Source organism: Martes martes (assembly GCF_963455335.1).
Source record: "Martes martes genome assembly, chromosome: 6".
Taxonomy (NCBI): Eukaryota; Metazoa; Chordata; class Mammalia; order Carnivora; family Mustelidae; genus Martes; species Martes martes.
The window spans coordinates 111,148,900-111,176,764 of record NC_137893.1 but is presented as its reverse complement, the minus strand read 5'-3'; the positions used below and the strand labels follow the sequence as shown (position 1 = coordinate 111,176,764).

Genomic DNA, 27,865 nt, shown 5'->3' with positions numbered 1-27,865 from the left:
GTTATAAATTAGATTCTAAATGTGGACAGATTTTTCATCTATTCTGGCTAATGACTAGATTCTACATCTGCTTACTAAGCAAGTCTGTATTCCTGTACATCAAATAACTCACTTTGAAGCCTAAAAATCAGCCAAGTATTTATTTAACAGATACCAGTAACCACCTGCTACTGTGCACTCAGACTCGACTCAATACAATAAATTAGCACTTTCTGTTTTAGGTTTGGTTGTTTTGCAAATCAAAAAAAATCTCTTAATTCAATGCTTGAAATGATATCCAGTGTAAAAATTAATCTTAGTATGTTCCAAGTCTGTAGAAATTCCTAAGCATTTGCACAAAATCATAAAAAATGGCACAAAATAGTCTTGACTACCAATTATAATGCAGACATAATCTGAAGCTAAAAATTTTGCCTCTGAAATGATACAGATGTACTAAATGTAACTAATACAAGTAATAAACATGGGTTAGACGCCTCCTATGTGCCAGGCTCTGTACTAGGGGCTGAAAACATGACACCTCCTTAAACCTCACAATAATCCAATGGGGCAGGTCTGACGGTCTTTAATTTACAGTAATTGTGTTCAATTTGAACAAAATCATTTTCTGAAAAAGTGACATTAGGTAGATGTGGTGGAAGCTGCCTACCGTCTGAAGTAGCCCCTTTTCCCTTCTTCCATTCAGTTCTAAGATTCCCACTTCCATCTCATTTGCTATTAAGCTGAGCACCAGGCCACTTGCTTAGAGAAGACATTTCCCGGCCTCCCTGCAGCCAAGCAGCCACATGTCCAAGTCACAACCAATGGGTTGTGACTGGAAGTGATGTGTGCAAATTCCGGGTTGCCCCACTTCTGCAAAAAGCTGACTGCCCTGGAAGTCTTTTCCCACTTCTTTGGGTTACAATACAGACATGGCAGTGACCCAGCTTCAACCATGCAGATGTGGACAAAACCCAGGGCAAGGGGATACATAAAATATTTAATAACTTGTATGATATAGACAGTGCCCATTCAGAACCTATGTCCAACCATTCAGCACATAGGTTGTAAATAACAAGTAAAATTCAACTATCGTACATGAGGCTGATCAGCGGCACTGGCCTACAGATGGCAGAGCAACAAGATGGAAAGAACAATGATCCCCGAATTACCTGTCAAAGCGGAGTTGTCCTGCCTGTCCCATTAATCAGCAGAACTGTTACAGCAGCTTGGCCCTTTCCTTCAGTAATACCATAGACAAGTAAAAAAAAAAAAAAAAACCTGGCAAACTAAGGGCACTAAACCACGCATGGGTTCCAATGCCAGCCACCCCACTTTTAGCAATGTGACTGACCTTAAGATGGTTACTAAACCTCACTGAGTCTGTATCCTCCCCAGAACTGGGAAACTTCTACTTGTCCTGCAGCCTAGCTCAGAGAAAAGGGAGTAAGGTGTATGTCTCCATTGAGCCTAACTATAGGACACAGAAGCCAATGTGCAAAAGGGTTTTTGGTAAAAAAGAGGAATATGAGTGTACTGTGGGAAAAGAGAGAGGAGTAGCAAAGGAGAAGTTTGAGAAACTAGTCTGTAGGTCTGGTCTTGAGTACTTCTGCAGGAACTTTATCTTAGAAAAAAAGGTTACAAGGAAAAGCCAAAAGACCAATTTTCTCAAAGGACTCTGAGACCATAGTGGATTAAACAGAATTATTTTTGTAGACAGGTTAACAGTGTAACAGACTGGGGTAGAGGAGAATTCCTCTCATTTCTGTACCGTACAAGATAAGACAGGGGACATTGTTGCTCTTTGGTACCCACACACTTTAGAGCTTTGGAATCAAGTCCGTGCACAGCCACCAGGCAGGGGTGGAGGCAGTAAGGCTTGAAGGGCAGACAGCGAGAGAAAAGGGTCTGTTGGATCATAAGGAATAGCAAAGACGTAAAGGGGAGCCCCAGTGTCACTCCTATGGATTCTGCCTATCAAATGGCAGGTACCAAGCAACAGTAATTACAGCTGACCCTTGTACAACACAGGTCTGAACTGCACAAGTCCACTTATACGTGGATTTTTCACAGTACAGTACTATAAATGTATTTTCTTTTCCTTATGACTTTTTTTTTTAAATATTTTATTTATTTATTTGATAGACAGAAATTACAAGTAGTCAGAGAGGCAGGCAGGGAGAGAGGAGGAAGCAGGCTCCCCACTGAGCAGAGAGCCTGAATGCAGGGCTCGATCCCAGGACCCTGAGACATGACCCGAGCCGAAGGCAGAGGCTTTAACCCACTGAGCCACCCAGGCACCCCCCTTATGACTTTTTAAAATAACGTTTATTTTCTCTATCCTACGTTACTGTAAGAATACAACATATAATATATATAATACACAAAATATGTGTTAATCAACTGTTCATGTTATCACAAGGCTTCCACTCAATAGTAGGCTATCAGTAGTTAAGTTCCGGGGTAGTCAAAAGTTATATGTGGATTTTTTATGGTGCAGGGGATCAGCCACTAACCCCTACAGTGCGAAAAAGTTAGCTGGATGTTAATGTTTGTATTACATTGTGGTCTTTAGCATGCTTCTGACTACCTCCACTACATGGGCAATAGCTGACAAACTTAAAGCAAAAATCATCCTTTGAAAAACAAGGAAATCACCACCATAAAGCCTATGTCGTCTTCTTCAAGGGGTGGATTGGCCTTATCCAAAGACTATTTAAAGGGCACCAGGGTGGCTCAGTCATTAAGCATTTCACTTCGGCTCAGGTTATCAGGATCCTGTGATCGAGCCCCACATCGGGCTCCCTGATCAGCAGGGAGCCTGCTTCCCCCTCTCCCCCTGTACCCCTGCTTGTGTTCCCTCTCTCACTGTCTCTCTCTGTGTCTCAAATAAATAAATAAAATCTTAAAAAAAAAAAAGTCTCTTTAGAACTCTTTACAAGCACATTACAAACAAGAAGATGGCCTTCTAAAAGAATAATAAGCAAAGGAAAAAAGACTGATTGAAAACAAAAGACAAACAACAAGCAAGCTTTCATAGCTTCTGTTTCTGGCAATCTGATAAATTAGAGATGCCTAAAAACCTATCGCTGTAAGACACTTAAAAAGGTTGAAAAAACACACAAATATTTCTTAATCAAAGATCCTTTAAGAAAGTATAAAATGATAAACCAACAAAGCTATTCAGTGAGGTCACCAAACACTTAAACCACTACCTATCCTACAGCTGGGTTCCAGAGCTCCCAAAACAGCAGGGAGGAGTCTTCTGGGCCTGAGCCGAACAAAAGCCTGCTAGCGACCAGGACCCCGGGAGGCTCAGCACTCAGAAGAGAAATTGAGCCTGAAGATTTTGATGTGCATATAAAATACCTGGAGGATCTTGTTAAAATGCAGACTCTGAGAAGGTCTGAGTGAGGTCTCAGAGTCTGCATTTTAACAATCTCTAGGTGATGTTCATGATGCTGGTCAAAAGAGCAAGGAACTAGAAGCAAACTTCCAGCTAATGAAGACAACAGTCAAGGAGGGACGAGTATCCATCTCAACCTTGGTTCTGAGCAAAAATGAAAAAAAAAAAAAAAAAAAAAAAAAAAAAAAAAGAAGCAGCCCTTACAGAGATTTTGAAACTACTGGCTGACCACACTATGTTTATGCCTGATTACACACTATCAACATAGTCCAAAAATGCCCAAGGGGAGCATCTTATATAAAGTGGACCCAAGTCAAGGTGAAGTGCTCCAGACACATGGGAAGAGCAGAAGCAAATCTGTGGAGAAATACCCTCTCAACTCATGTCTCATGTAAGTCTCAAGAGAGAATACCAGTAAAATTTGAGGAAACAAGCCATCACAAGCAAGAGTTAGTGAAATCAACCAATAGGACCAGACCATAAAGATGTGACATACTAAAAAAAAAAAAAAAAAAAGTTGTGACATACTGATATCACTGAAATCAGAATATAACTATTTAATGTATTCAAGGGGAAAAAAAGGCCAAAAGGGAGAAATGAGTAAGAGACTAAGAAAGGCCAACTTAAAACACAAAGAAATTTAGGAATGTAACAATTTAAATCTAAAGCTCAATAAAAGGGCTAAACAGAACAGATTCTCTTCTCTTGAGAAGAGAATCTGTGATCTAGAATTAAGTTCTGAAGAAGTTATGCAGGAAAAAGCATAGAGACAAAGATGAAAATAACCAAAGAGAAGTTCAAACCTATGGAGGATAAAATGAGAAGGTCTAACAAATGTTTATTTAATCATAATTCCACAAGGAGATAGTGGAAATACCATGAGAAGTACAACAGACAGGAATCTTCAAACATAGGAAGCACAAAGATGCCAAATTAAAGGGGAAAAAAGTACATCTGGACACAATGTAAAATGAACAACCCCAACAAGGAAGCCAGGTCAAAGGAAGATCTAAGAAGAAGCCAGATAAAAGATTACTAATGAAGGAACAAAAACTGGCTATGGGGATAGCCATAATAGAAGCCAGAAGATAGAGCTATGAGAAAATGATACACCCACTGAAACCACCTTTCAAAAGCAAAAGTGAAAGAAACCAGATTTTCAGATTAAAAATAAGACCTATATCAAAAGAACACTAAGAAACTTTACCACAAAAGACAGTCATGAATGGGACTTCTAAGCAATGTACTTTAAGAAAATGATCCCAGGGGCGCCTGGGTGGCTCAGTGGGTTAAAGCCTCTGCCTTTGGCTCAGGTCATGATCCCAGGGTCCTGGGATCAAACCCCGAGTCGGGCTCTCTGCTCAGCGGAGAGCTGGCTTCCTCCTCAATCTCTCTCTCTGCCTGCCTCTCTGCCTACTTGTGATCTCTGTCAAATAAATAAATTAATTAATTAATTTTTTTAAAAAAGAAAATGATCCCAAAAGTAAAGTGAGATAAGAACAGAGATAAAAAAGGAGATAAGAACAAAGAGAAAATGAAAGTTTTATTTATTGATTATATAAAACCATAATAACTGTGATGTCATATTATCAATACCACAATCCCGTCCCAACATATACATGAGAACACACACATATACACACGTAAAAGGCTGAACAACAAAGATAGAGGGTGAGTGAATTCAAAGCATTTTTACACTTTGCACTGTTTAGGAGAAGGTGTTCACTTTAGATTTCCTTAAGTATGCATTTAGATTTCATGGGTTACCAGTAAAAGGTAATGTATATCTTCGAAACCAGCAGAGGAAAAGAAATGGAAGAAAATATTTAATTTAAACCAAGCATGACAAATAGAAGGTGTAAAAATATGGTAGAAATAAAGCCAATTATATCAATAATTATGACTTATAAATGATCTGAACTCTCCAGTTAAATAGGTATAAACTGTCAGATTCCAAAAAACAAAATAAAACAAACAAAATCCAGCCACATGTTGTTCATGTAAGAAGCTCCATTAATTACCATGTTTCTTAAAACAAACAAACAAACAAAAAAACAAGCACACACAAAAGCAAAAGATCAATGTTAGGAACTAAAGATTTGAGTCCCCTTCACCACCCTCATTTATATATTGAAATTCTAACCCCTAATGTGGTGATATTAGAAGGTGGGGCTTTTTTTTAGGTAATTAGGTGATGAGGGTGGAACCCTCATGAACAAGATTAGTGCCCTTTTAAGAAGAAATATGAGAGCCTGCTGTGGCTTTCTGCTCTCTGGCACATGAGGAGACAATGAGAGGACAGCCATCTGCAAACCAGGAAGCAGGCTCTCACCAGAGACCAGATGTCTGGCACCTTGATCTCAGGCTTCCCAGCCTCCGAACTGTGAGAAATAATTGGGGTGTTTAAGCCCCCAGTGAACGGTAATTTGCTATTATAGCCCAAACTAAGCCATGAGGTGCACCGTTTCCATATTTTTAGTTTTGTTTTAAAGAGAGACACACAGAAAATGGAAAGAAAATAACCACAGAGAAGAAAATGATAACATAAGTGAAAGACATACAAGTGAGAGAATCAACAAAAGCAAGAGTTGGTTCCCTTAAAAGACTAAAACTGCTGTGAAGTCTTTGATTAGGCTAATAAGAAAAAAATAAAAGAAGGCAAAATAAATAATATGAAGAGAAGAGACTACATAATTATATATGAGAGCAGACATTTTTCAAAAAAGGGAACTTTATGCTTATGCCTATATAACAAGAGTGTAAAAAATGAACAATTTTCTAGAAAAACTTAACTCATCAAAGCTGATTGAAGAGAAAACTGATGAACAATGCAATAACCATTAAAGAAATTAAACCAGTAATTTAAAATCTTCCATCAGAGCGCAGATAGTTTTATACTTGAGTTATACCAAACCCTCTAAGAATGAGTAATTTCTTTAAACAGAACATAACAAGGAAGACAAAAGGGTGGTAAGACTCTTGAATTCACTGTATGAGGCTAGAATAACTTAAGCTTCAAAACCAGAAAACGAAACTGCAAAAAAGAAAAATTACAGGCCAATTTCTTCTTCTTCTTTTTTTTCTTTCTTTTTTTTTTTTTTTTTTTTAAAGATTTTACTTATTTATTTGAGGAGAGAGAGTGCACAGAGAGACAAAGGGGAGCAGAAGGCACAGGGAAAAGCAGGCTCCCTGCTGATCAGGGAGCCTGATGCGAGGTTTGATCCCAGGACCCTGGGATCATGGCCTAAGCCAGAGGCAGATGCTTAACTGACTGAGCCACCCAGGTGCCCCAACAGGCCAATTTCTAAACAAAATATTAGCACACCAAATCCAACATCATATTAAAAATATAATCATCATGATCAATTTCAATATCTTCTAGGAATGCTAGAGTATTTCGCATTAGAAAAATCTACAATTCACCAACTCACCAGATTTAAAGGAGAAAAATGATATAATCACCCCAAAAGAGAAAGAAAAATGAATTCAGTAAATTTCAAGATTTATTCAGTCTTAAAAACCAGACAAATACATAAACAACAATAAAAACCCTTTGGACATAGCATAGGACTTCGTTAACTTTATAAAGGCACATCCACAGCTAATATGACATTTGAAATATGAATGCATTCCCTTTACAATTACAAACAAGATATCATCACTTCTAGACAACATGTTACTGGAAATCTGAGCAAGACAGAAAAACAAGAGAAAAGAAAAAGATGTAAATATTAGAAAGTGGGAAACTAGATTTTTAATACTTGCCCTTAATATGACTGCCTCCATAGCAAATACCCTCCCCACCTAGCTACGATAAATTATTTAAATTAATAACCTAATTTAGCTGGGTTATACGATACAAAAGCAATAAATAAGTAAATTATGTTTCTATACATAAGCAGCAATCACAAAATGACAATTCAAAAAAACATTGAGCAGCGTTAGTCAAATCCCAACAGAGACTGACTTTTTTTTTTTTTTTTTAAGAATTTGATATGGAAAGCAGATACCTAAGAATTGCCAAGGCACTTCTGAAAAACAAAATGGGAGGATTTGCCCTTTAGATAATCAAGATTTATTACAAAGGTGGGACGCCTGGGTGGCTCAGTCAGTTAAGTGTCTGCCTTCAGCTCAGGTCAGGATCCCAGGACACTGAGATCAAGTCCAGCATTGGGCTCCTTGCTCGGAGGAGAGCCTGCTTCTCCCTCCTCGTGCAGCTCTCCCTGCTTGTGCTTGCTCTCGCTCTGACAAATAAAATCTTTTTTAAAAAAGATTTATTTCAAAGGTAGGGCTATTAAGACAGGTGATATCAGCACAGGAATAGACAAATAGATCTATGGAACTGAAAAGGGAGCCAAGAAATAAACCCATGCTTATATGTTTATGAGAACTTGATGGAAGAGAGTTGGCATTATATCAGGGAAGGAAAGGCCCACTATATGGACCTGGGACAACAGATTACTGACATGGAAAATAAGTGAAATTGGTTTCCTGCCTCACATCATACACAAAAATCAGTCCTGACAGAATAAAGGCTTATATATAAAAAGCAAGACTATAGACCTTTGCAAAGAAAATACGGAATAACTGACTTTAGGGTAGGAAAGCCTTTTTTAGACAAGATCACAAAGCGCTGACCATAAACAAAAGGATCAAGACATGATTACAATTATGATTATGAGTTCCTCAAAAGACACCTTTCTTTAAAAAAAAAAAGACACCTTTCTTCTGAAGCTGTGTGATTGTACATGCAGATCCGTTATTTTATTCTGCTGCTGTTATATATGATTAAAAAAAAAAACAAAACCCATGATGGAGTAACAAAAACAGCCCCCAAACTGGGCTATTTGCCACGTACACAACTCAAAAAGGTTTAGTATTGAATATTAGTAAAGCACAGAATATTAGTAAAGAACATTAGTAAAGAATATTAATAAAGAATATAAATAGGAAAGACAATCCATTAAGAAAATGAGGAGATTTCACCAAAAAAAGCTAATAAATATTTGAAAAGATGTTCAACTTCTTTAATTAGAGAAGTTAAAAGAGAAAAGTAATTTAGCTAGGATAGTGGATATAAAATCCTGAAGCAAAAATACCATTTCAACACCCTATTCAGACAAAAATGAAATTTTCTGATAATTAGCAAATGTTGACAAGTATGTGGAACAACAAGAACTGATGTTTCTGCTGGTAGGTACGTAATTGCCAGTAGGAATGGAAATGTCTTTACTACTTCGCATCATATTATAAAATGGAAAAGGCCTATACCATATGTTCCAGGAATTCCTTGCATTAGAGCACCCATAACAAGAATGTGTAGCAGCCAATCCTGGTGTTTCCAGAATTACCCAAATGTCCACTGGGAAGAATGGAAAAACTGTATGATACATCCTCACAGCTGCATAATTAACTACAACCTCACACATCAATATAGATGCATCTCAAAATACAGTGTCAGTTGAAAAACGCAAGCAAAATAAATACAAATGGTAAGAAGCCATTTCTATGAAGACCAAAACCATATAAAGTAACAACTCCAATGGGAAGAAGCACGCAGGAACTGCTTGGTAAGAGAAGTATTCTATTTCTTAAATTGGAAAATGAATTCATAAATGTAAGTTCTGCTTCATAACCTACACGTGTTATATACATTTTTGGTATCAAACACTTCATTCTTGTTAACAAGTGAGAAAGGAACGGTGAATAAACACACAACAAAATTTACAGTTACTACTTTGGAGTTTGGATAAAGTGGGACTTTCACTTTATTATTCACTCCTGGACCATTTATAATGTTTACAATTAACAAGTAATACGTCTGGGGAGAAATTATTACAAAAAACAAACTGCATAGAAATCTGGGGCCCATTACTAAGAGGGGCAGTAATTTTGTTTCCAACTTACACAATTTCTCCAGGATGTCCTCAATTAGAACTAAGTTTAGCATACTCTGTGGGTTACGTCTAAAATACTGAGAAAGTTTTCCAACAAAAATGGGTTTAAATAGGTTCGTTTTTTACTGAAAACATGCATACTTTCTTTGTATTAACAATTCTTGACTCTGTCTAATTTTTATTATACTAATTTGCTACTTTGGCCCACCTCTGCACTTTTCCAATTTTTTAATACTGCAAACTGCCACAAATCCTTTTTGATGTAAATTAAGTAAGTAAATGATGACTCTCGTTCCCCAATGGCCCTCTTTTCCATTTTATTTCACGAGCACCGAAGAGTAGTGCGCGCTGAGGGCTCCCAAGTAAACAACCCCGAATGCTTTGCTGCCCTTCCTGACCAGTGACCGGAAGGAAGCGGGTGCCCAGGCTGGAAGGGCTTGGGTGAGGTGATCTAACCCTAGTCCCACCCCTGAGATCCGGGATGGAGAAGGGACCTGACCAGGACCAAGACGTGGGAGGCCGAGCCGAAGAAGGGCAGCTCCGTAGCACCCGGCACCTTCAGACGCCCGGGACACACGCGGCTTCCCCGCGGGAGGACTTTCTCGCGGCACCGGGGCCTCGCGACCCCGCCCGCGACCTCGGCCCCGGGGCCGGGCGTCTTACTTGCCGCTCTCCACACGGTGGCCGGAACGCAGCCGAGCAACCGAGCCAGCCTCGATGCAGACATGGTGCCAAACCCCGCAGCTTCCCCGTCCCCGGCAGGGAGGCGCGGAGCCAGTACAGCAGACCGAGGTCCACCCCGCAGGAGGGGCGGAGCTCTCGGGAGGTGGGGCCTGCGTGTGATTGGGCGGGGCCTGCGTCTGGAGAAGTGGGCCCTACGTGAGGCCGGGCCGGGCCGGGGCGGGGTTTCCGGAGCTCAACCTTGGAATCGGAGCTCCTGTCAGACGCCATGTGTAGGAAAGGTTCGTGGAGAGCGTCACCTTTCTCGCGAAGAGCGACTCAAACCACCCTGACCTCTGTGTTGATTACCCCAAATCATGGCTGAGGTTGGATAAGGGAATATAATTCGGTGTATTCCTCTTAATCTGAGGCAGAGGTCTCTTGAAAGATCTCTTTTATAGTACACAAAGGTGAAGCACCTTTTACTCTTTTGCTCCTTCCTTTTACTGTTCTTTTATTTCTTAAATATCTACTCGTTCAGTGAACTCCTAATTCGTCAGTTCTGACTCATTGACCAGATGACCTGAAAGTCGACAGTTCTGAGTGAAGAGCAGAGCAAGAAAAGGCTTGCCATCTGGTCCAGGCTGCAGTGGGAGGAGCTCTGCCAGTTGGCCCATAAATTCCAACAGTTCCAATGACGTTTGGAGCATCTGTGGCAGATCAAGGTGCTTTATGTAACTTGTGGAAATCCTTACAGAATCACAGTGCAGGGCCCTAGATTTTTATTTTTACTCTTTTTTTTTTTTTTAATTTTTCAGAAAAGTTCTTGACTAGCTGTTGGGCCTGGTAATGTCTGAGAAGGTGACATCAGGTAGCTATGCAATCTGAGTTTCTCATCATAAACTGGGAGTTACCTGATCCTCCTAGAGAAGGAGTCCCCTTTACTAAAAGTATTATATACGGGGGCACCTGGGTGGCTTAGTTGTTAATTGTCCGCCCTCAGCTCAGGTCATCATCCCAGGGTTCTGGAATCGAGCCCCACTCCCTGCTCCACAGGAAGCCTACTTCTCCCTCGCCCACTCCCCCTGCTTGTGTTCCCTCTCTTGCTGTGTCTGTCAAATAAATAAAATCTTTAAAAAAAATAAAAGTATGATATACAAGAGAGAGCCAGAACCAAAACCCAAGCAATTTTCATTGGCAGTTAGCTCCCACAAATATTTTTGACCCTTAGTTCATATCTACAGTTTAATGATGAGTTCCTTGTGACCAGTTGACTGAGGGAAAACATTCAAAGCCAGATTATGAATGGTTCTGCTAAATATACTAACTCAGTTATCAAGGGACTGCCTTGGCATTTAGAGTCCCATTTAACAGAGGCCCTCAAGGAACAGCAGAGAGAGAGAGAGAAAGAGAGAGAGATCTTCTCAGAGGCTAGAACTTTATCCTTTACACTTTGTCTGGAAAGGGATGTGGCTTGAGATAAAGATCTACATGATTTCATGGGCACTGGTTTAGTGAAGTTTTGATCAAGGACTGGGACTGTAAAGGTTTTAAATAGTTCTTTGGAATAGGACCTCTCAAAATCACCCTCAAACATAAGAATATTTGGATCTCATTACTCAAGAAAAAAAAAAAAAAAGGAAAGGCTCCCATTTCAGAAGGGCTCTTTTTTTGTATTTTACTTTTTTAATAAACTTTTTTACTAACATATATGGTATTATTTGCCCCAGGGGTACAGGTCTGTGAATCCTCAGGCTCACACATTTCACAGCACTCATCATATCACATACCCTTCCCAATGTCCATAATCCAACCACCCTGTCCATACCCCTCTCCCCACCGCAACCCTCAGTTTGTGAGATTAATTAAGTCTCTTATGGTTTGTCTCCCTACTGATCCCATCTTGTTTCATTTTTTTCAGAAGGGCTCTTAATCAGAGTAAGATTTTGATGTTACTTATCTATTTTGTTCCATAACGTATTAAACCAAAGTTTTGTCTTAAAACAGTAAACACTTTATCTCAGTTTTTGTGGGTCAGAAATGGGGGAGCCGGTGTGCCTCTGGCTTTAGATCTTGAGGGAGGTTGCAGTCAAGCTCTTAGCTGGGGTTCCAGGCTCATATAGAGGCACAACTAAGGGTGAGGGAAATCTGCTTCCAAGCTTAGTAGTACGATTATTGGCAGGTTTTAATTCTTTGTGGGTTTTTGGGCTGGAGGCCTCTTTCAGTTCTTGCTATGTGGGCTTCTTCAAAGGTCATCTCACAATATGGCAGCTGGTTTTCCACAGAATGAATGAGAGAACAAGACTGCTCAAGTGGAAGCCACAGTGTTTTTGTAATCTCATTTCAAGTTTTGATGCATTTTATCATTAGAAATGATGTATTTTCTCTTTTGAGGTATTCTATTAAAAGTGAGTCAGTATATCCAACACACTCTCAAAAGGGAGGGGGTTATACAAAGGGTGAATACCAGCAGATGCAGATCACTGAAGATCATTTTAGAGGCTGCCTACCACAGTGACCCGCTCCATAGACATCAGTCAGCCTCATTCTCCTACCACAGCTGGGACCCACTATCAGGTAGCCATGGTGGCATAGCGGTGCATAAATTTTTAACATAGTCTTTTTCCCTGCCAAGACTAATTGGCTAGCACCGCTACTTGCAGTGAACAACCTGTCCCCCTGATATAGGACTACATAGCCTGGGTGGCAGGTTTGATGACAACGGAATCCTACTATAATGAAGGAAGTAGCAACTTGTTGTATAGGGACAATTATACTGTGTTTGGATTGGTTTCCTTGACTTACGCTTCTTTTATACATTTTTTTCTGTGGACTTACTAAATACCTTATACTACACCTTATATAGCATCCCACACAACATTGCTTCTCACCAAAGAACTCACTTTCCTGTGAAAAATGTAGAGTATTGATGCCTGTGGAATTAACAAGCCTTATCATATATCCCATGAGTCCAGAAGCAACTGGTTAACCCTACCGAACCTTTACTTTTGGAACAAGGTGAGAAAATACACTTTGGGATGCTGTCCTAAAGGATTTGGCATATGCTCCTAATGACTTAACGGTATTTTTGGTGATTAGCTCTTCTACAGACAGAATAACAGGATCCAAAGAGTACTAGAAGGACTAATATCTTGTAACATCTGATACACTATCCATATATTTTGCTTTCTATTGTGGGGAGAGACAATCTGCCAAGGGTCCTGCATTCCTGTATATTATTGCTCAAGGCTTATCCATCTCCTGAAACTGAGCAATTTCTGTAGTTAGTCATATAGGCATTTAAATACAGCATTACTACCATTTAACTGATGTTTCCCTTGAGGAAAAGAGACTGGCTTGTTTGCTACTTGCTCAAAAAATGCGTGGTCCCTTGGTCCTGGACTTTTCTCCCATGATGCAACCCATTGTGTGTACAGGTGTCATCTGGCAATCACTGTGGGAATTGGGGCTCCAGGAACTAGTGCAAATATGCTGATGCTCTGGTTATTTTTCCATAATCATGTCTTTTATACCCGGGAGTCTCCTGTCAGCATCCATTTAACTGTAGCAAGCAAGCCTACAAGTAGGATAAAATCTTAGACCCTTCACTGCTCTTGCCATCCATCTCCATAATTCCAGATTCTGTTGGTGCACCAATTTTTTTCTAGCCAGAGTAGGGTATAAGGGGGATACAATGTTTTCTCTGCATTAGAGTTTGGGATTGTAACCTGGTCATTTTAGCTCATTCCTTTAGGTAAGGAGTTAGAAAAAATAGTTATGGCACTAGTTGGGGTGATTGGCCCTAATGACCACGGAAAAAAGGGGAGTAGGGAGAGGAGTCTGATTAGAGCTTGGGAAATCTTATCTCCTGGAATACCTCCTCACAATACCATGCTGAATTATAAAAATTAAGCAAACATCTGCAACCATATATAGGCAAGACCACTCAAGCCTCAGATCCTTGGATCAAGCACTAGATAAAGAAATTTCATCCACCAAGTTATTAGTTGAAGACAAGGGAAACGGAATACGTGGCAGTGGTGAGAAGTCATAACCATCTGCCCTCATGGCCAGGGGCAGAATGGAGGGCTGTATTTAGCATAATTTTTTAAAAATTTAAATCAGAGGCCTTTGGGACAAAGCATGCTGCTCCCCATACCCTCCTGGTTATTGTTTCAGTTCATCTGTAATAGGGCTCCGGAATTTGCATTTTTAACAAGTAATTCAGGTAATTCTCAGCAAGGAAGTTGGCAAAGCCCTGCTCTAGTTATATTTTCTTCCTCATTGGTACATACATATGTTTATATATTTAATAATTTTCCTTTTCTTTCATATCTTATACTATTATTATATATAGGGTGGTTGTGGTTAGGTGGCAGTATTGTCTATGGCAGTATTGTCTATGGGTTACATACTATTGAGACGAGATCATTACACAATTAGAGGAGGAATGACCACCACATGGAGATTGTGGACTTGAAAGTGGATGAGGGATAATAGTATTATGTCAGTATAATGTAAATGTGTAAATATGGTAGAAGTGGTATAGGTAGATGTTGGAAAGAGATGGGACTACAGTAGATCTCTGATGTTTCTATATTTGGTGTTCAGTCATCAAATCCATTTCATGTGTTTGGTGGATCTGGTAAGAGAAATGGTCCTATCTTCTACTGTGGAGGCTGAAAAGGTCAGACATACTTGCTATCTTTGATGCCTGACAGCCTGAGTGCTGGCACAAGAATAATCTTTGTCAGCTGGACATTCCCATCAGACTTTGAATCTGGAGTGTTTCGAATCCAATTTTCAGAGGCACCACTACCAGTAGACATATACACAAACTTCCAGTTCTTCTTGAGGTCAGAACTTGGCTATGATTTGGGTCATTTAGCATTCCTTGGCTTCTGTCTGTTTTCCAAAGTCCATTCTCCAGCATTTCGAACAATTCTGTGAACTACCTAATTTTCTTCCATTAAACTGTTTTTCTGCTTAACTTAGTCATAATTGTTTTGTTGTTGTTGTTTTTAACAAGAATTCATATGGGTATATACTTTAATGAGATTCTCTAAAAGTCAATTATACCGTTTCAGACAATCACAACCCCTTTTCCTCAGAACCCCATTCCTGCAATCCAAATTTGGAGGTGAATAACATGATAGTTTCCCTGGCAAATAAAAGTGAAATCTGGTAGATTTTAAACCATGATCATTGATATGCTTTTAAAAACTGTCAAAACAACCAACAACCAACCAACCAACTATGATCATAAGAACAATTTACCCTCAAATACAATTACATGATTATGAGTAAGAATGAATCCTTTGATAAACCTGGAAGATTATTCAAACTTCGAATAAGTATATTTCAAACTCAGGGCCAAGGTATGTGAAGATGAAAAATGTGTGTGGCAAAAATATATGGTGGTTAATGCATATATTTATATTCTCCAGTTATAATGCACTTGGTATATTATTGCTTAGTCAATTCATTAAATTTTCAAACACTTTTACAAAGTAAAGAATTATGAAGAGCCAATGAAATACCTTTTAACTACTTAATATATGCAAAAGACATAAATTATAAAAATACAAAGGCTGTAAGTTATATAATCATGCTGGCTGTACAATTAATTAACATAGTCTATCCAATTATAAATAAAAATATACCCCAGCATTCTGAAAATAAGCAAGTGTTTTAGCTGTTCCTCTAGATAGTCATTTGTTCATTTATTAACATCAGAGGCAATAACACAATGCTAAAAATAAAACATGCATCAACTATACAACACATCCTTACAAAAACCTCTGTCCATCACAACTCACGAATGCAAAAAGACCTATCCACCTTTAGTGCATTATTATTTTCACAAGTAAAACAGGAAAGGAAAATAGTGAATTTAATGCTATTCAGCACCTTTAGTAAAGTCAAAAGACTTAACATCTCCATATATCAAAAACATTTGCATCTCTATCACCAAACATGTAAATATTTTGTTCCATTTTTAACATGAATTATTTTATTTACATTACTTTTTAGTTCAACAAATTTTAACAATATTTAAAAATTATCTAAATTCATAAAAGTATTTCATAAATTTCAACACTTAATTATTATGTACATACAAGAAAAGTCCATGAAAAAAGTTGAAGAAATGTAGTCAGAAAGTTCAAGCAACACTACTAAATGTAGCAAAATTCCAACTAAATCAAAGCAGAGGGCAAACATTCAAAAACTTCGGGATGCTGCTAACATGAACATGAAAAAGTTCCAGTAATAAAAGTCAATATGAGAAATAATGTTGAAATCACCATAGAAAATATATTTTAATATGGATGACATATGTTTAATAGCAACAGTAATAATGACTTTTATAGAAAACTTTTATAACGTTGTCATATATGAACTACCTGGTTTGACAGGGCTAGAGTTGATTTCAAAAAATATACTTTAGCAGCCATAATTTTATTTCCAGTTAAAACATAGTAAAATGTTAAAAGTAAAATTTATAATTAACTAAGTAATACCCCAATACTAGAAAATTTAAAATCCCATGCTATTCTTGCAATAAATGGCCTCTAATATGATGTGTCTGATGTAAGGATTGTGGAAAGCCAATAATAAACAATCAGATATACAGATGGGCTTAAAGTTTCACTGAAATACTTATGTAGCAAAATATATGAAAAAGTAATAGAAAAGTAAAAAGATAAAATTAAAAAAATATTGCACAGCCACATTACCTAGAAAGTAAAGTTGATGTTTAAAAAGCTCTAAACATGGATGATATAAATTATCTTCCATATAAAAAGGTATAAATATTTCTTAGAACTTATCCGCATCTACAGTTTAATATAATACATTATTTCAATCATTGTTCAATGAGGTAATTATCAAGTCTCTAACAGTGTTTTTATCCTATTGGAAATATTTGAGGGCAGCAACCAGGAAGAATTTCTCTAAAAATATTTCTGAATCAAGAACAGCTATATGTGCAGCTCTCCCAATGAGTGAATCAGCTGTATTGGGCAATGCATTGATGACATTATATCGAACCAAATTACAGTCCTTGCTTTGCAGAACTGGGCGAAGCAAGTTGTGGATCATTTCTGAATAGATCTGTCCTATGGAACAAATAGAAAATAGGAAAATTAGTTCACATGAATAACTGAAAAAAAAATTTATGTCATCTTCCATATAACTAATGAAATTTAGTTATGTTATTTCTATTTAAAGCAGAAGAATGTCTTTTAAAAGGTTTTCTTTTGGGGTGCCTGGGTGGCTCAGTGGGTTAAAGCCTCTGCCTTTGGCTCAGGTCATGATCCCAGGGTCCTGGGATCGAGCCCCACATCGGGCTCTTTGCTCTGCAGGGTGCCTGCTTCCTTCTCTCTCTCTGCCTCTCTGCCTACTTGTGATCTGTCTGTCAAATAAATAAAATAAAATCCTTAAAAAAATTAATAAAAGGTTTTCTTTTTCTTGGACTACCATTTTTGAGACTTTTATAAAAAATATAAATAACCACATTATCTGGCCAAGTTAAAGTAACAAATTTATTGTAAATTCTTATTAATTTAATACTTTTAATCAAAGCAATGGATATAACAGAGCAAATAGTTTTATTCAATATTAAGTCACTTATGATTTGTTAAATCATTATGAAAATAAGGTAGCCATGCTAAGACATTCTGCCTTTTACGCAGTATGGAGAATGATCGGTGATACTCTAACAGTGTTGTATGGTGAACAGATGGTAACTACTCTTGTGATGAGTAGTTAGTGATTCAGAAAAGCTGAATCACTATCTTGTACACCTGAAAATAAGGTAACATTGTGTCAACGATATTTTTTTAAAAAGACATTTTGCCTTTTATAACTTTTAAAACTTGAACCCATAGCAAGTACTTTAAGAACGTTTATGTGGCATTCAACAGTATTCCACATATTTCTACATTATTCTGAGGAAAAACTTCCTACAGTCAGAAGAACAACGTGAGTTTGACTCAAAGATCAGACAGGATCTTTTTTTCGGTCTAAGGGTTTATTTAATGTTGGTTCTGCTTTTTTTTTTTTTTTTTAAATATATATATATTTTAATTTATTTGACAGACAGAGATCACAAGTAGGCAGAGAGGCAGGCAGAGAGAGAGAGAAGAGGAAGCAGGTTCCCCGCAGAGCAGAGAGCCTACTGCGGGGCTCGATCCCAGGACCCTGAGATCGTGACCTGAGCCGAAGGCAGAGGCTAAACCCACTGAGCCACCCAGGCGCCCTGGTTCTGCTTTTAATTCCAAAATTGTGCTTCTCTTTCCCTGTCTTTGGCTAATTCTCACAATGAATTTATTGAGGTCATTCACAGTATAAAAGATGAAGTTTAGATATACATAAAGCACAAACTGTCTTATAAGGGGCAAAATACTTTTTAATTCTTATGCATTGTTAATATTATCATAGATGAGCACTAACACATATCTATGAACCCGTGAATTTCAGGGAGGAAAGTATCAAATTTCTGAGGAGAGGCAGGGTTTATTCCTGTGGAATCATGAGAAGGGAGAAGTAGAACATTCAGAGAAAGGAGAGAGAGGCATTTAAGAGAGACATTAACATCACACAGATTCATAGAAAACTTTTTACTCCCACCTCCTTCTCTTAATTTTCACTGTTATTCAAGCTGGATTTCTAGTTCCATGCTATTTGAAAAATATTTTTACATAGGAAGAAGTCCAAACCTGTCTTTATTAGATTTCCCCTGTCCCCCACTGGCACAGAATCTCCGTTAAAACAAAGCACATTTCTCTAGTTTCTGTGACCCATCTGAAGGTTAAATCTCCTCTGAATTTTTCTCTAAGTCCCTTGCTAGAACAGAAGTTAAGGGGAAAAAAAGGTTATTCTGATGTCACAAAATGCTAAAAAAACATAATTATCAAATGACTAGAGTATTTACTATGAGCCAGGTAACATACTAGTCAATGTCAATACAAATGTGTATGAGAGATTCCCTGTCTAAAGAAGCTGTTTACTGTTAAAATGTGGAAAGAAGCAAAGGGTTGAGTTCGTTTAAAAACCAGCCTCATTCCAAAAAAGGAAATGAGCAAATACAGGAAGGTAGGACACCCAAGTTCTTGCTCTATGCCTGTAATTAATTTATCACCAGTAACTTTAGATCAGCCACTTAGCATCTCTGGGCCTCAATTATAAAATAAGCAAATAGAACCCAAGTCTCCTTCTGGCTCTAAATAGCTATGATTTAAATTTCTTTTGTTATTCAAAAAGAGCAAGAGAATAAATATATAAAATCTTTATTACTTTATTAAAGTGGGGTAAGTCTTTGCTGCCATCTTTGACTAAAAGCAAGATACAGCAGAACATGCAGCATGATCATTACCATAATTACCAATCCCAATAATCCAGAAGAAATCAAATTACAGATTACTTTTGAGGCAGCAAAATGGACAGCATTTATAATTAGAAAAAATAATTCTTTTATGAGAATGACTGTTTCATTGGCAAAAACATCTCACATGACAGGAGAAAAGGAAGAAAGAAAAAGAGAGGAAGGATAGCTGTTAATACTGGTGGGTGGAAAATAGAGTAAAAAGAAAGATAAGGAAAAGAAGAGAGAAAGTGACTACAAGAAAAACTTGGGGAAAAGCTCATGTGTAGTTAGAACTGTTTGAAATATATTTTTTGAATATATAGAGATTTTTATTGAGAAACAGATAAATAACTCCATATCAAACAATGATTCAAAGTCATAAGCAGGCATTTCAAAGAATTAAAAAAGAGGTCAACAAACATATGAAAAAAGTTTTAACTTCATTTGTAACTGGTAAAATAAAAATACAACCACAATGGGATGCAAAGTCAGAGAAATGGAGATGAAATACTTTTAATTTACTTAGTTACCTGACTGTTTGTCCTTTAAAGCTGTTTTACACATTTCAATGCGGGCAGAGTGATAAGGAACATAGCGATCCTGTAGAGATCCCACTAGCACAACATTTTTGAAATAATGAAGCCCTATGAAGAAAAATAATGAATTACAATGCAACCAGATTAAAAATAACTTAATTAGTATATTAAGTTACTGGAAATTTTTATTTCCTCAGTAGTACTAAGTCTTCGGCTTTTTAAAGAAGATTTTATTTATTTATAGGGGCGCCTGGTGGGCTCAGTCTGATAAGCATCTGACTTTGGCTCAGGTCATGATCTCAGAGCCGTGGGATGGAGCTGCGCCTCCTGCCTCCCTGCTCTGCAGGGAGTCTGCTTCTCCCTCTCCTTCTGTCCCTCCCCCAGCCCATGCTCTCTCCCTCTCGAATAAATAAATAAGTAAAATCTTTATTTATCTGAGAGGGGGAGAGAGAGAGAGCCTGTGCACACAGAGGGGAAGGGGGAGAGGGAGAGGGAGAAGCAGACTCCATGAGGGTGGGGGCTGTGAAGGGTCTGGATCTGACAATCTGGGCAGAAACCAAAATTCCCATGGTCAGCTGACTGAACCACCTAGGCACCATAAACTTATGGCTCTTTACATCTGATGAATTCTTTCTTCAAATTTTTATATACTCTCTAAAAAAAAAAACTCCTACCTTCATTGTATGTAGTTTGTGTGCTGGTATAAGAAATGTATGCTTGGCAAGGATTGTGATATAAAGGTGTGGGGGCAGGAGTGAGATTAGATATGTGGGCTAAAATTCTATAGGAAGTATTTTATAACTTTCTTACTTTCTAAAGGATATTCCTTAATATATAGTTTTCCCCAAAGAAACAAAACAATACTTTTTCATGAAAACAAACAAAACACCCTACATGAAATCATTTGAAGCTAACTTTTTACTTTAAATTTTCATTTGACCCTTGCCTAGTATTATTATATTCTCTTTATTTAAGTATGATGTCAAGAGGATATATACTTACGACTTTTCAAAATAATAATAATAACGGGTTTTGTGATCCATCTACAGACTTTAGTCAGGTCCCTCTATTTTTATATTTTGGTAAACTAGGTGAATTTAGGGCTTGTGATACTTTGAATTAATTCACTTAAGTATTGAAACCTGGTTCTTGACCACTTTACTACCAGTAATGTTCTAATTTCACTTTGTAGCTCTGATAATAAGTAAATAATACATAAAAAATAAGAAATTCATGTGGTTATTAAATATGATACAAATCAATAATGACAATATATTAGAATTGGTGTGTTTAGTTTAGGGCATATAATTTTGTTCTGGAATATTCCAGAGTAAAATTTTGATATTTTGCCTTTCAAAATTCAAATTCTATCTCAGAGACAAGGCCAGTTGTGGGGACTACTGTGGATCCAGAATATAGGAAGTCTTTGTAGATGCCCATTTCTCTCTTGGAACTTATGATCCTAATAATGAGAGATCCTAGATCCACATTCAGGCAGGTGAGGCTGTTTATACCCTCTATGTCACAAATAAGGTTATTCTCCTTTTTTCTTAAAGATTTATTTATTTATTTATTTGTCAGAGAGAGAGAGAGAGAGAGAGAGAAGCGAGAGTGAGCACAAGCAGACAGAGTGGCAGGCAGAGGGAGAAGCAGGCTCCCCGCTGGGAGCAAGGAGCCCGATGCGGGACTCGATCCCAGGATGCTGGGATCATGACCTGAGCCGAAGGCAGCTGCTTAACCAACTGAGCCACCCAGGCATCCCTATTCTCCTTTTTTCTTAATGAGAAGGTAACACTTTGGGGCAACATGGATATATAAAATTCTAGGGATACGAGTGGAATAATCAAATGCCTATAATATACAATTATGCAAACATTTAAAATATTTTAGAAACATATTAAGAAAAATTGATTTTTGCCCTTCATTCTCACATTTTATGTGACATTAATTGTACTTTTGGCATCATTTGACACCAATGTAACATTAATTACTCTGGGAATCATCTATGTGTCCTAGAGCAGAGGTCTTACTGGTACATACTTACCTTCAGGGGTAAAGACTTTCCATACTTGAAACTAGTACAACACTATATGTTAATGATACTTCAATTAAAAAAAAAAAAAACCTTTAGATGGTAAGGATGGGCATATATAGCTTTTAAGGGAATTGAATTCTAGATCCCAACTTCTGTATGAGTGCTTTCTTGAAAATGACTTGTCCTCCCACTTTATTAGAGAAAGGTATTTTTCCAATCTATTTCAGATGTTATTATGGTGTATGGCTTCAGGTATATAAGTCTTTGGGAGAATAAAACAAAATATGAATGAAATCTAACATTTGCTGACAAAAAGTTTAACTTGACTGTTGACAATAAGAATCAGCTTTGCCAATTAGATTTTTTTTTTAAGATTTTATTTATTTATTTGACAGACAGAGATCACAAGTAGGCAGAGAGGCAGGCAGAGAGAGAAAGAGAGAGAGAGAGAGAGAGAGAGGAGGAGGAGGAAGCAGGCTCCCCGCTAAGCAGAGAGCCTGATGTGGGGCTCGATCCCAGGACCCTGGGATCATGACCTGAGCCGAAGGCAGAGGCTTTAACCCACTGAGCCACCCAGGTGCCCCTGCCAATTAGATTTTATGGCACATATTTTCTATGAATTGAATGGCCTAAATCTGTAACTCCAACTGAATGAGTTGTTTTATGTTTTTATGAAAATATAATTATAGCAAATATGTACTACCTGAAAGGTCGGAAAATATATCCTTTGCCATTCTTTAAAATTATAGAAAATATTTTTAGGTGTCACCCTAAAATTTTACAAGGGGTACATACTTTCTCAAAATTCTTTTAAGGGGTAAACAAGTTAACAATGTGAAAGCCACTGTCCTACAGTACATCATCTTTACTTCTACCCAAGTTGTTCTAGGTACTGTGCTTTTTTTTTTTGGGGGGGGGGTAAGATTTCATTTATTTATTTGAGAGAGAGAGAGAGAGAGAACAGGAGCAGGAGGAGGGGCAGAAGAAGAGGGAGAATCAGACAGCCTGCCGAGTGGGGAGCCCAATGCTGGGCTCCACCCCAGGATCCCAAGATCAACCGACTGGGCCATGCAGGTGCCCTGGTACGTGCTTTTTGAATGTAAGTATGACACTGTTCACTGAAATTTTATCCCAAGCTGCAAGAAACCAGCTTATGTAACAGCACAGTTGGCTTTTTCATTTATCTGAAAGATGTATATTTGTGTTCTCCATAAAGGGCTATCATACTGCACAACTCCATTCATATTACAGTCCACACGAATAATACTCCTTGGAGCTGTGCAGTGCACACTCTGTGGCAGCCTTGCTAGGCAACATTTTTGTACTTCCCTAAATGACTATTTTTCCTCAAACGGCCAGCATCTTCTATCCCCTCTTCACTGACCTTATGACCTTGCTTCCTATTTCACTAACAATATAGAAGAATCAGAAAAGAACTTCCACATAGTCCCACCTTAACCAAACCAACCTACCATATTATAGCTTCATGTTCTGCCTCTGTTCTTCTATGGATGAGCTGTCCATGTTCTCACCCTAGGCCAGGCCTTTCACTAGAATGCTAGGGGCCACTCCCTCCTGCCTAGTTAAGGACATGACTCTAGGAGTCCCATCCCTCTCTTGTATCATCAATTTTCTCATTTGTATGGACCATTCTTTTTTTTTTTTTTTGAAGATTTTATTTATTTATTTGACAGACAGAGATCACAAGTAGGCAAAGAGGCAGGCAGAGAGAGAGGAGGAAGCAGGCTCTCCGCAGAGAGCCCGATGTGGGGCTCGATCCCAGGACCCTGGGATCATGACCTGAGCCAAAGGCAGAGGCTTAACCCACTGAGCCACCCAGGTGCCCCTGGACCATTCTTATTAATACGCAAAATACTGTAATATCTCTTATTAAAAAAAATCAAAGTGAAACATGGTAGGCCCCAGGATTGCTGGTGGGAATTATAAAAGTAATTCATACTGACTCATTTTCTGTTTACTCTCTGGAACTGGCTCAAGCAGTAGTTCTAAACTGGTGGCTTTGCACCTTAAGGGATATTGAACAGTGTCTGATGACATTTTTGTTGTCACAACCAGGGGGCAGGTGGGGATAAAGGCATGGAGGGGGGGTGTTTGTTACTGGTATTTAGTTGGTAGAGGCTAGGGATGCTACTAAATATCTTACAATGCACAAAACAACCCCTGATGACAAGGAACTATCCACCCCAGAATGTCAATAGTGCTAAGGTAAAGAAAACCCTGTACTTTTAAAATTGATACATACTAAGAAATATTAGACTATTCTTGTTTTACTCATTTATTTTAAATACATTTGAAAGAATTTGCTTCCCCAAATGTTAGCTGATGCTGATTCTTTCCTACATTTTCAAAAACAAAATACAAATGTAACTTGCATATCAATTGATACCTATTATTAAACACCTCTGTAATCTGCTGGAAGAAAAGATTATCTTGTGCCATTGTAGCACAGCAGGAGATTTCTTTAATTATTATATTTTCTTAGTCAGAACTCAATAGCTGGTAAAGAGATGCTAAGCAGATGTTTTGGGGAAAATCTTAAAATAAGAATATTTTGTTTCTGCAATTCCAACAATGAACAGATTTTCATTTGGCTATTTTTAAGCTCTCGTTATAGAATGCAAGAATGTCCACGATCCTTCTTTTTATGTAATCTTGACTAGTTCACCACTGGTGTCACCAAATCTACGTATAATACACATTTTACTTTCTACGTTATTTTAGTTTCTTCCTCTTTCTTTCTTTTGATAGTCAATGCTGAGACACTAGTATGCCATAACTATACTGTGTAATTTGTAGAATGCAATCAATAAGGTTTTTTGGTCAAAAGTTGCTATAAAAATTTAATCAATGTTTATGATCGTAACACCTTAATCAAAATAGATAATTTCCTCTGAAAAGTAACATTTCCTTAACACTTTACTAGATCTTTTGTGTTCATCAAACAAAAAAAAGGCTTACTTAATAAATATGATTTTTACAAAAATATAACATCTCTCAACTGTTTCAGAAATCATATAAATTATTTTATGTCTTTAAATGCTTCTTTAATTTTATTTATTTTTTTAAAAATGCTTTATTTATTTATTTCACAGAGAGAGAGACAGGAAGAGAGGGAACACAAGCAGGGGGAGTGGGAGAGGGAGAAGCACACTTCCCGCTAAGTAGGGAGCCCAACATGGGGCTCAATCCCAGGACCGTGGGATCATGACTTGAGCCGAAGGCAGATGCTTAATGACTGAGCCACCCAGGTGCCCCAAAATGCTTCTTTAATTCTAAAATAATAAACAGCTTTTAATTAAGGGAAGTTACTAACTAATGATACATTGCAGAGAAGACGACTTGCAAAAGGAAGACCCACAGGGTGGGGACTTTGCTTAAATAAAAAAAGGAAAATAGTAGGTTGGAGTTTGCCTCAGATAGGTTATTTTAGGCTTTCCCAAAAGAGCAGGAAATTGGCTGTTCAGAAGAAACAGAAGCAATAATTAAACAAGGACATCTGAAACTTCATAGATTTATCAGTAAAATATAAAATAAAAGTAAATTATAGAAAGTATTTTTTTTAAAATACATAGAGTAAAATACAAAAGAGAAACTATCACTAGGGCTTTTGATTATTTAAAAATAACCTGAGAGGAGCACTGGGTGGCTCAGTTGGTTAATCATCTGCCTTTGCTCAGGTCATGATCTTGGCTGGGGTCCTGGGATCCAGCCCCGCATAGGGCTTCCTGCTCAGCAAGGAGTCTGCTTCTCCCTCTCCTCGCAACCCCATCCCCACTTGTGCTCCCTCTCTCAAATAAATAAATAAAATCTTTTTAAAAAATTTTAAAAAACCCCTGAGGTTAGCCTATTAGGTTAAGTAAATGTTGCTTTATGTTTTCCTATTTTATTCATCTTTCTGATGTGACTCCAAATATATTTACTTAGTAAATAAAGTAATTACAACATTAAAATTATAAATTATTATATATTTATACTTATTATATAATGATATGTGTGTGTATACACACATGTGAATACATACACAGCTGTAGGAAATGACCACTCATTTCTCACAATTTTCTAGATGAAAAATATCCCTCAAAAAACGAAACAGAATAAATTGGGGAAAAGCATAGCTCAATAGAGAATTGCTCTACCTCTGTGATAATTTAAAAATCAATTAATGAATATTTGTTGATATTTAAAACTGCAATTAAAAACAGCATCTAAAGTTCCTGAAAATGTGCAGTAATGGCTAAACATGACATGACTGGAACACGCATGATTGCTTACTAGCTTTATGACTTGAGACAAGTTACTCAACTTCCCTATGTTTTGGTGTCCTAACCTGCAATATGCGGCAATAATATTCTTACTAAGATGAAATAAACTATTATATATAACATGCTTAGTACCTGGATTATAGTTAAGTGCCATATGTGTGTTGGCTAATGTTATTTATTATTATACTTTAGTATTATCTAATTCATTGCTCATAATTATTAGAAAACTGTATTCTTTCATGCTCATTCAGTTCAGATGCATATTAAAAGACTCATATTTGAGTATAAGTAGAAATCTTGAAACATAAATATAATTTGAATATGTCATTTGAGTAATTTTTTATAGTCAGTATTTTTAATAGTTCTGTCATAAAAATTTCCTACAACAGATTTGTGATGGTAATGTGAAAGCAAATTTCTATAATCTATAATACTACTATCATTTTAGTTCAGGCATCTCTTAAGAGCTATTTTTACCATCTAACATTTATTGAATTTTGTGCTATTCAAAATGGTAATTGTTTCACATGCATTATCTCATTTAATCCTTTCATAGTCTTGTGAAGAAGATACTATTATTCCCATTTTACCAATGAAGAAACTGAAGTCTATTTAGATTAATTATCCTACTCAGTTTTTCAGCTAAGACTAATAATCTACTTGTGACTTAAAGTCTGGGTCTTAAACAGTTATTAGGCTGGTACAACTGGAAGGAAGGTACGAACAAATCTTGCTGTGCATTCTAAGGCAAGAAATAACTCAAGTGCAAAAGATCTACTCACATCTGTTAATAATTAGAAATAGTACAAATACCTGTTCAGACAGGGAAGGCCATGGATTATAGAATTTTTATAGTAAAATTTTATTTATGCCTTCTTTAGTGTTTTTATTTTCTTATGTTGCTACTATTCCTATTGCTAATTTTACTTCATAAAATACAGTATAAATACACAGACTCCACGGAACATTTATAGAGTTTTGCCTTTTATTTTCTAGCCTGTCAACAGCAATGGTACAAACTTCATATACCTAGAACACAATAGTTCTAGTTAGTGTCAGTAAGTTTTTCCCGTGTGAGAACTATATACTCTATTTGCTTTGTAGGCATATCTTATATATTAGTGAATCAAGTAAATATTTCTGTGCACTATATGTAACTTATTGTTGCTTTGTACTCTTAGAAATAAAACATAAAATTTGACCTATAAAAGAACGTTTCTTTCACTGATTCTAATAACAGACAATAAATGAAATAATCATTCCAGCATCTCTTTCTCACATTAATAACAACATTTAAGGCAGAATCCTGAAAAAGCTTAAACAGCACTCAACCGAAGTGGGCATTATTCAATTAGTAAATCTATCCAGTGTTTACATCAAATGTTTCAAGAGCAGAATGGAGGACATGGGTGATGAGAATGTAAACAAAAAATAGATTTAAATGGCCAGGGCTTAAATTCCAAGTTCAAGTCACTTCCAGTTTGAAATTATCAGTCACCAAATATATAGGTTTGATTTTTGGCTTACCATATAATATTGACCTGATTTTGGACGTGGAAAATGTTTGAAAAAAATCATTTGCTAATGCAGCAAGTTTATACCAAACACCTAGTAATGGGGAAAACTATAGTAAATACTGAGTGTTTATGTGGGGAGTAGGAAAGTGTTGTCACAAATGGATCCTACTATTGGAAAGGAGGTT

General features: G+C 37.2%; 2 protein-coding genes across 3 annotated transcripts in view; both read right to left on the bottom strand.

The window, feature by feature from the left end:
• The window catches only part of SDHAF4 (succinate dehydrogenase complex assembly factor 4), a 50,034-nt gene extending 39,946 nt beyond the window's left edge, over positions 1-10,088 (bottom strand). The window contains exon 1 of one of the 2 annotated variants that reach the window (XM_080807188.1): positions 9,946-10,088. In XM_080807188.1, coding sequence (XP_080663314.1) covers positions 9,946-10,009 — 64 coding nt within the window. In that variant the 5' untranslated portion in view covers positions 10,010-10,088. The remainder of the gene's footprint in view (positions 1-9,945) is intronic. The other variant, XM_080807187.1, reaches the window with a different exon arrangement.
• Positions 10,089-15,387: 5,299 nt separating this feature from the next.
• Positions 15,388-27,865, bottom strand: part of FAM135A (family with sequence similarity 135 member A) — a 120,195-nt gene continuing 107,717 nt past the window's right edge. Inside the window, exons 20-21 of the mRNA XM_080805357.1 lie at positions 19,840-19,953; positions 15,388-17,060 (exon numbers count right to left, since the gene is read on the bottom strand). Coding sequence (XP_080661483.1) covers positions 16,855-17,060; positions 19,840-19,953 — 320 coding nt within the window. The 3' untranslated portion in view covers positions 15,388-16,854. The remainder of the gene's footprint in view (positions 17,061-19,839; positions 19,954-27,865) is intronic.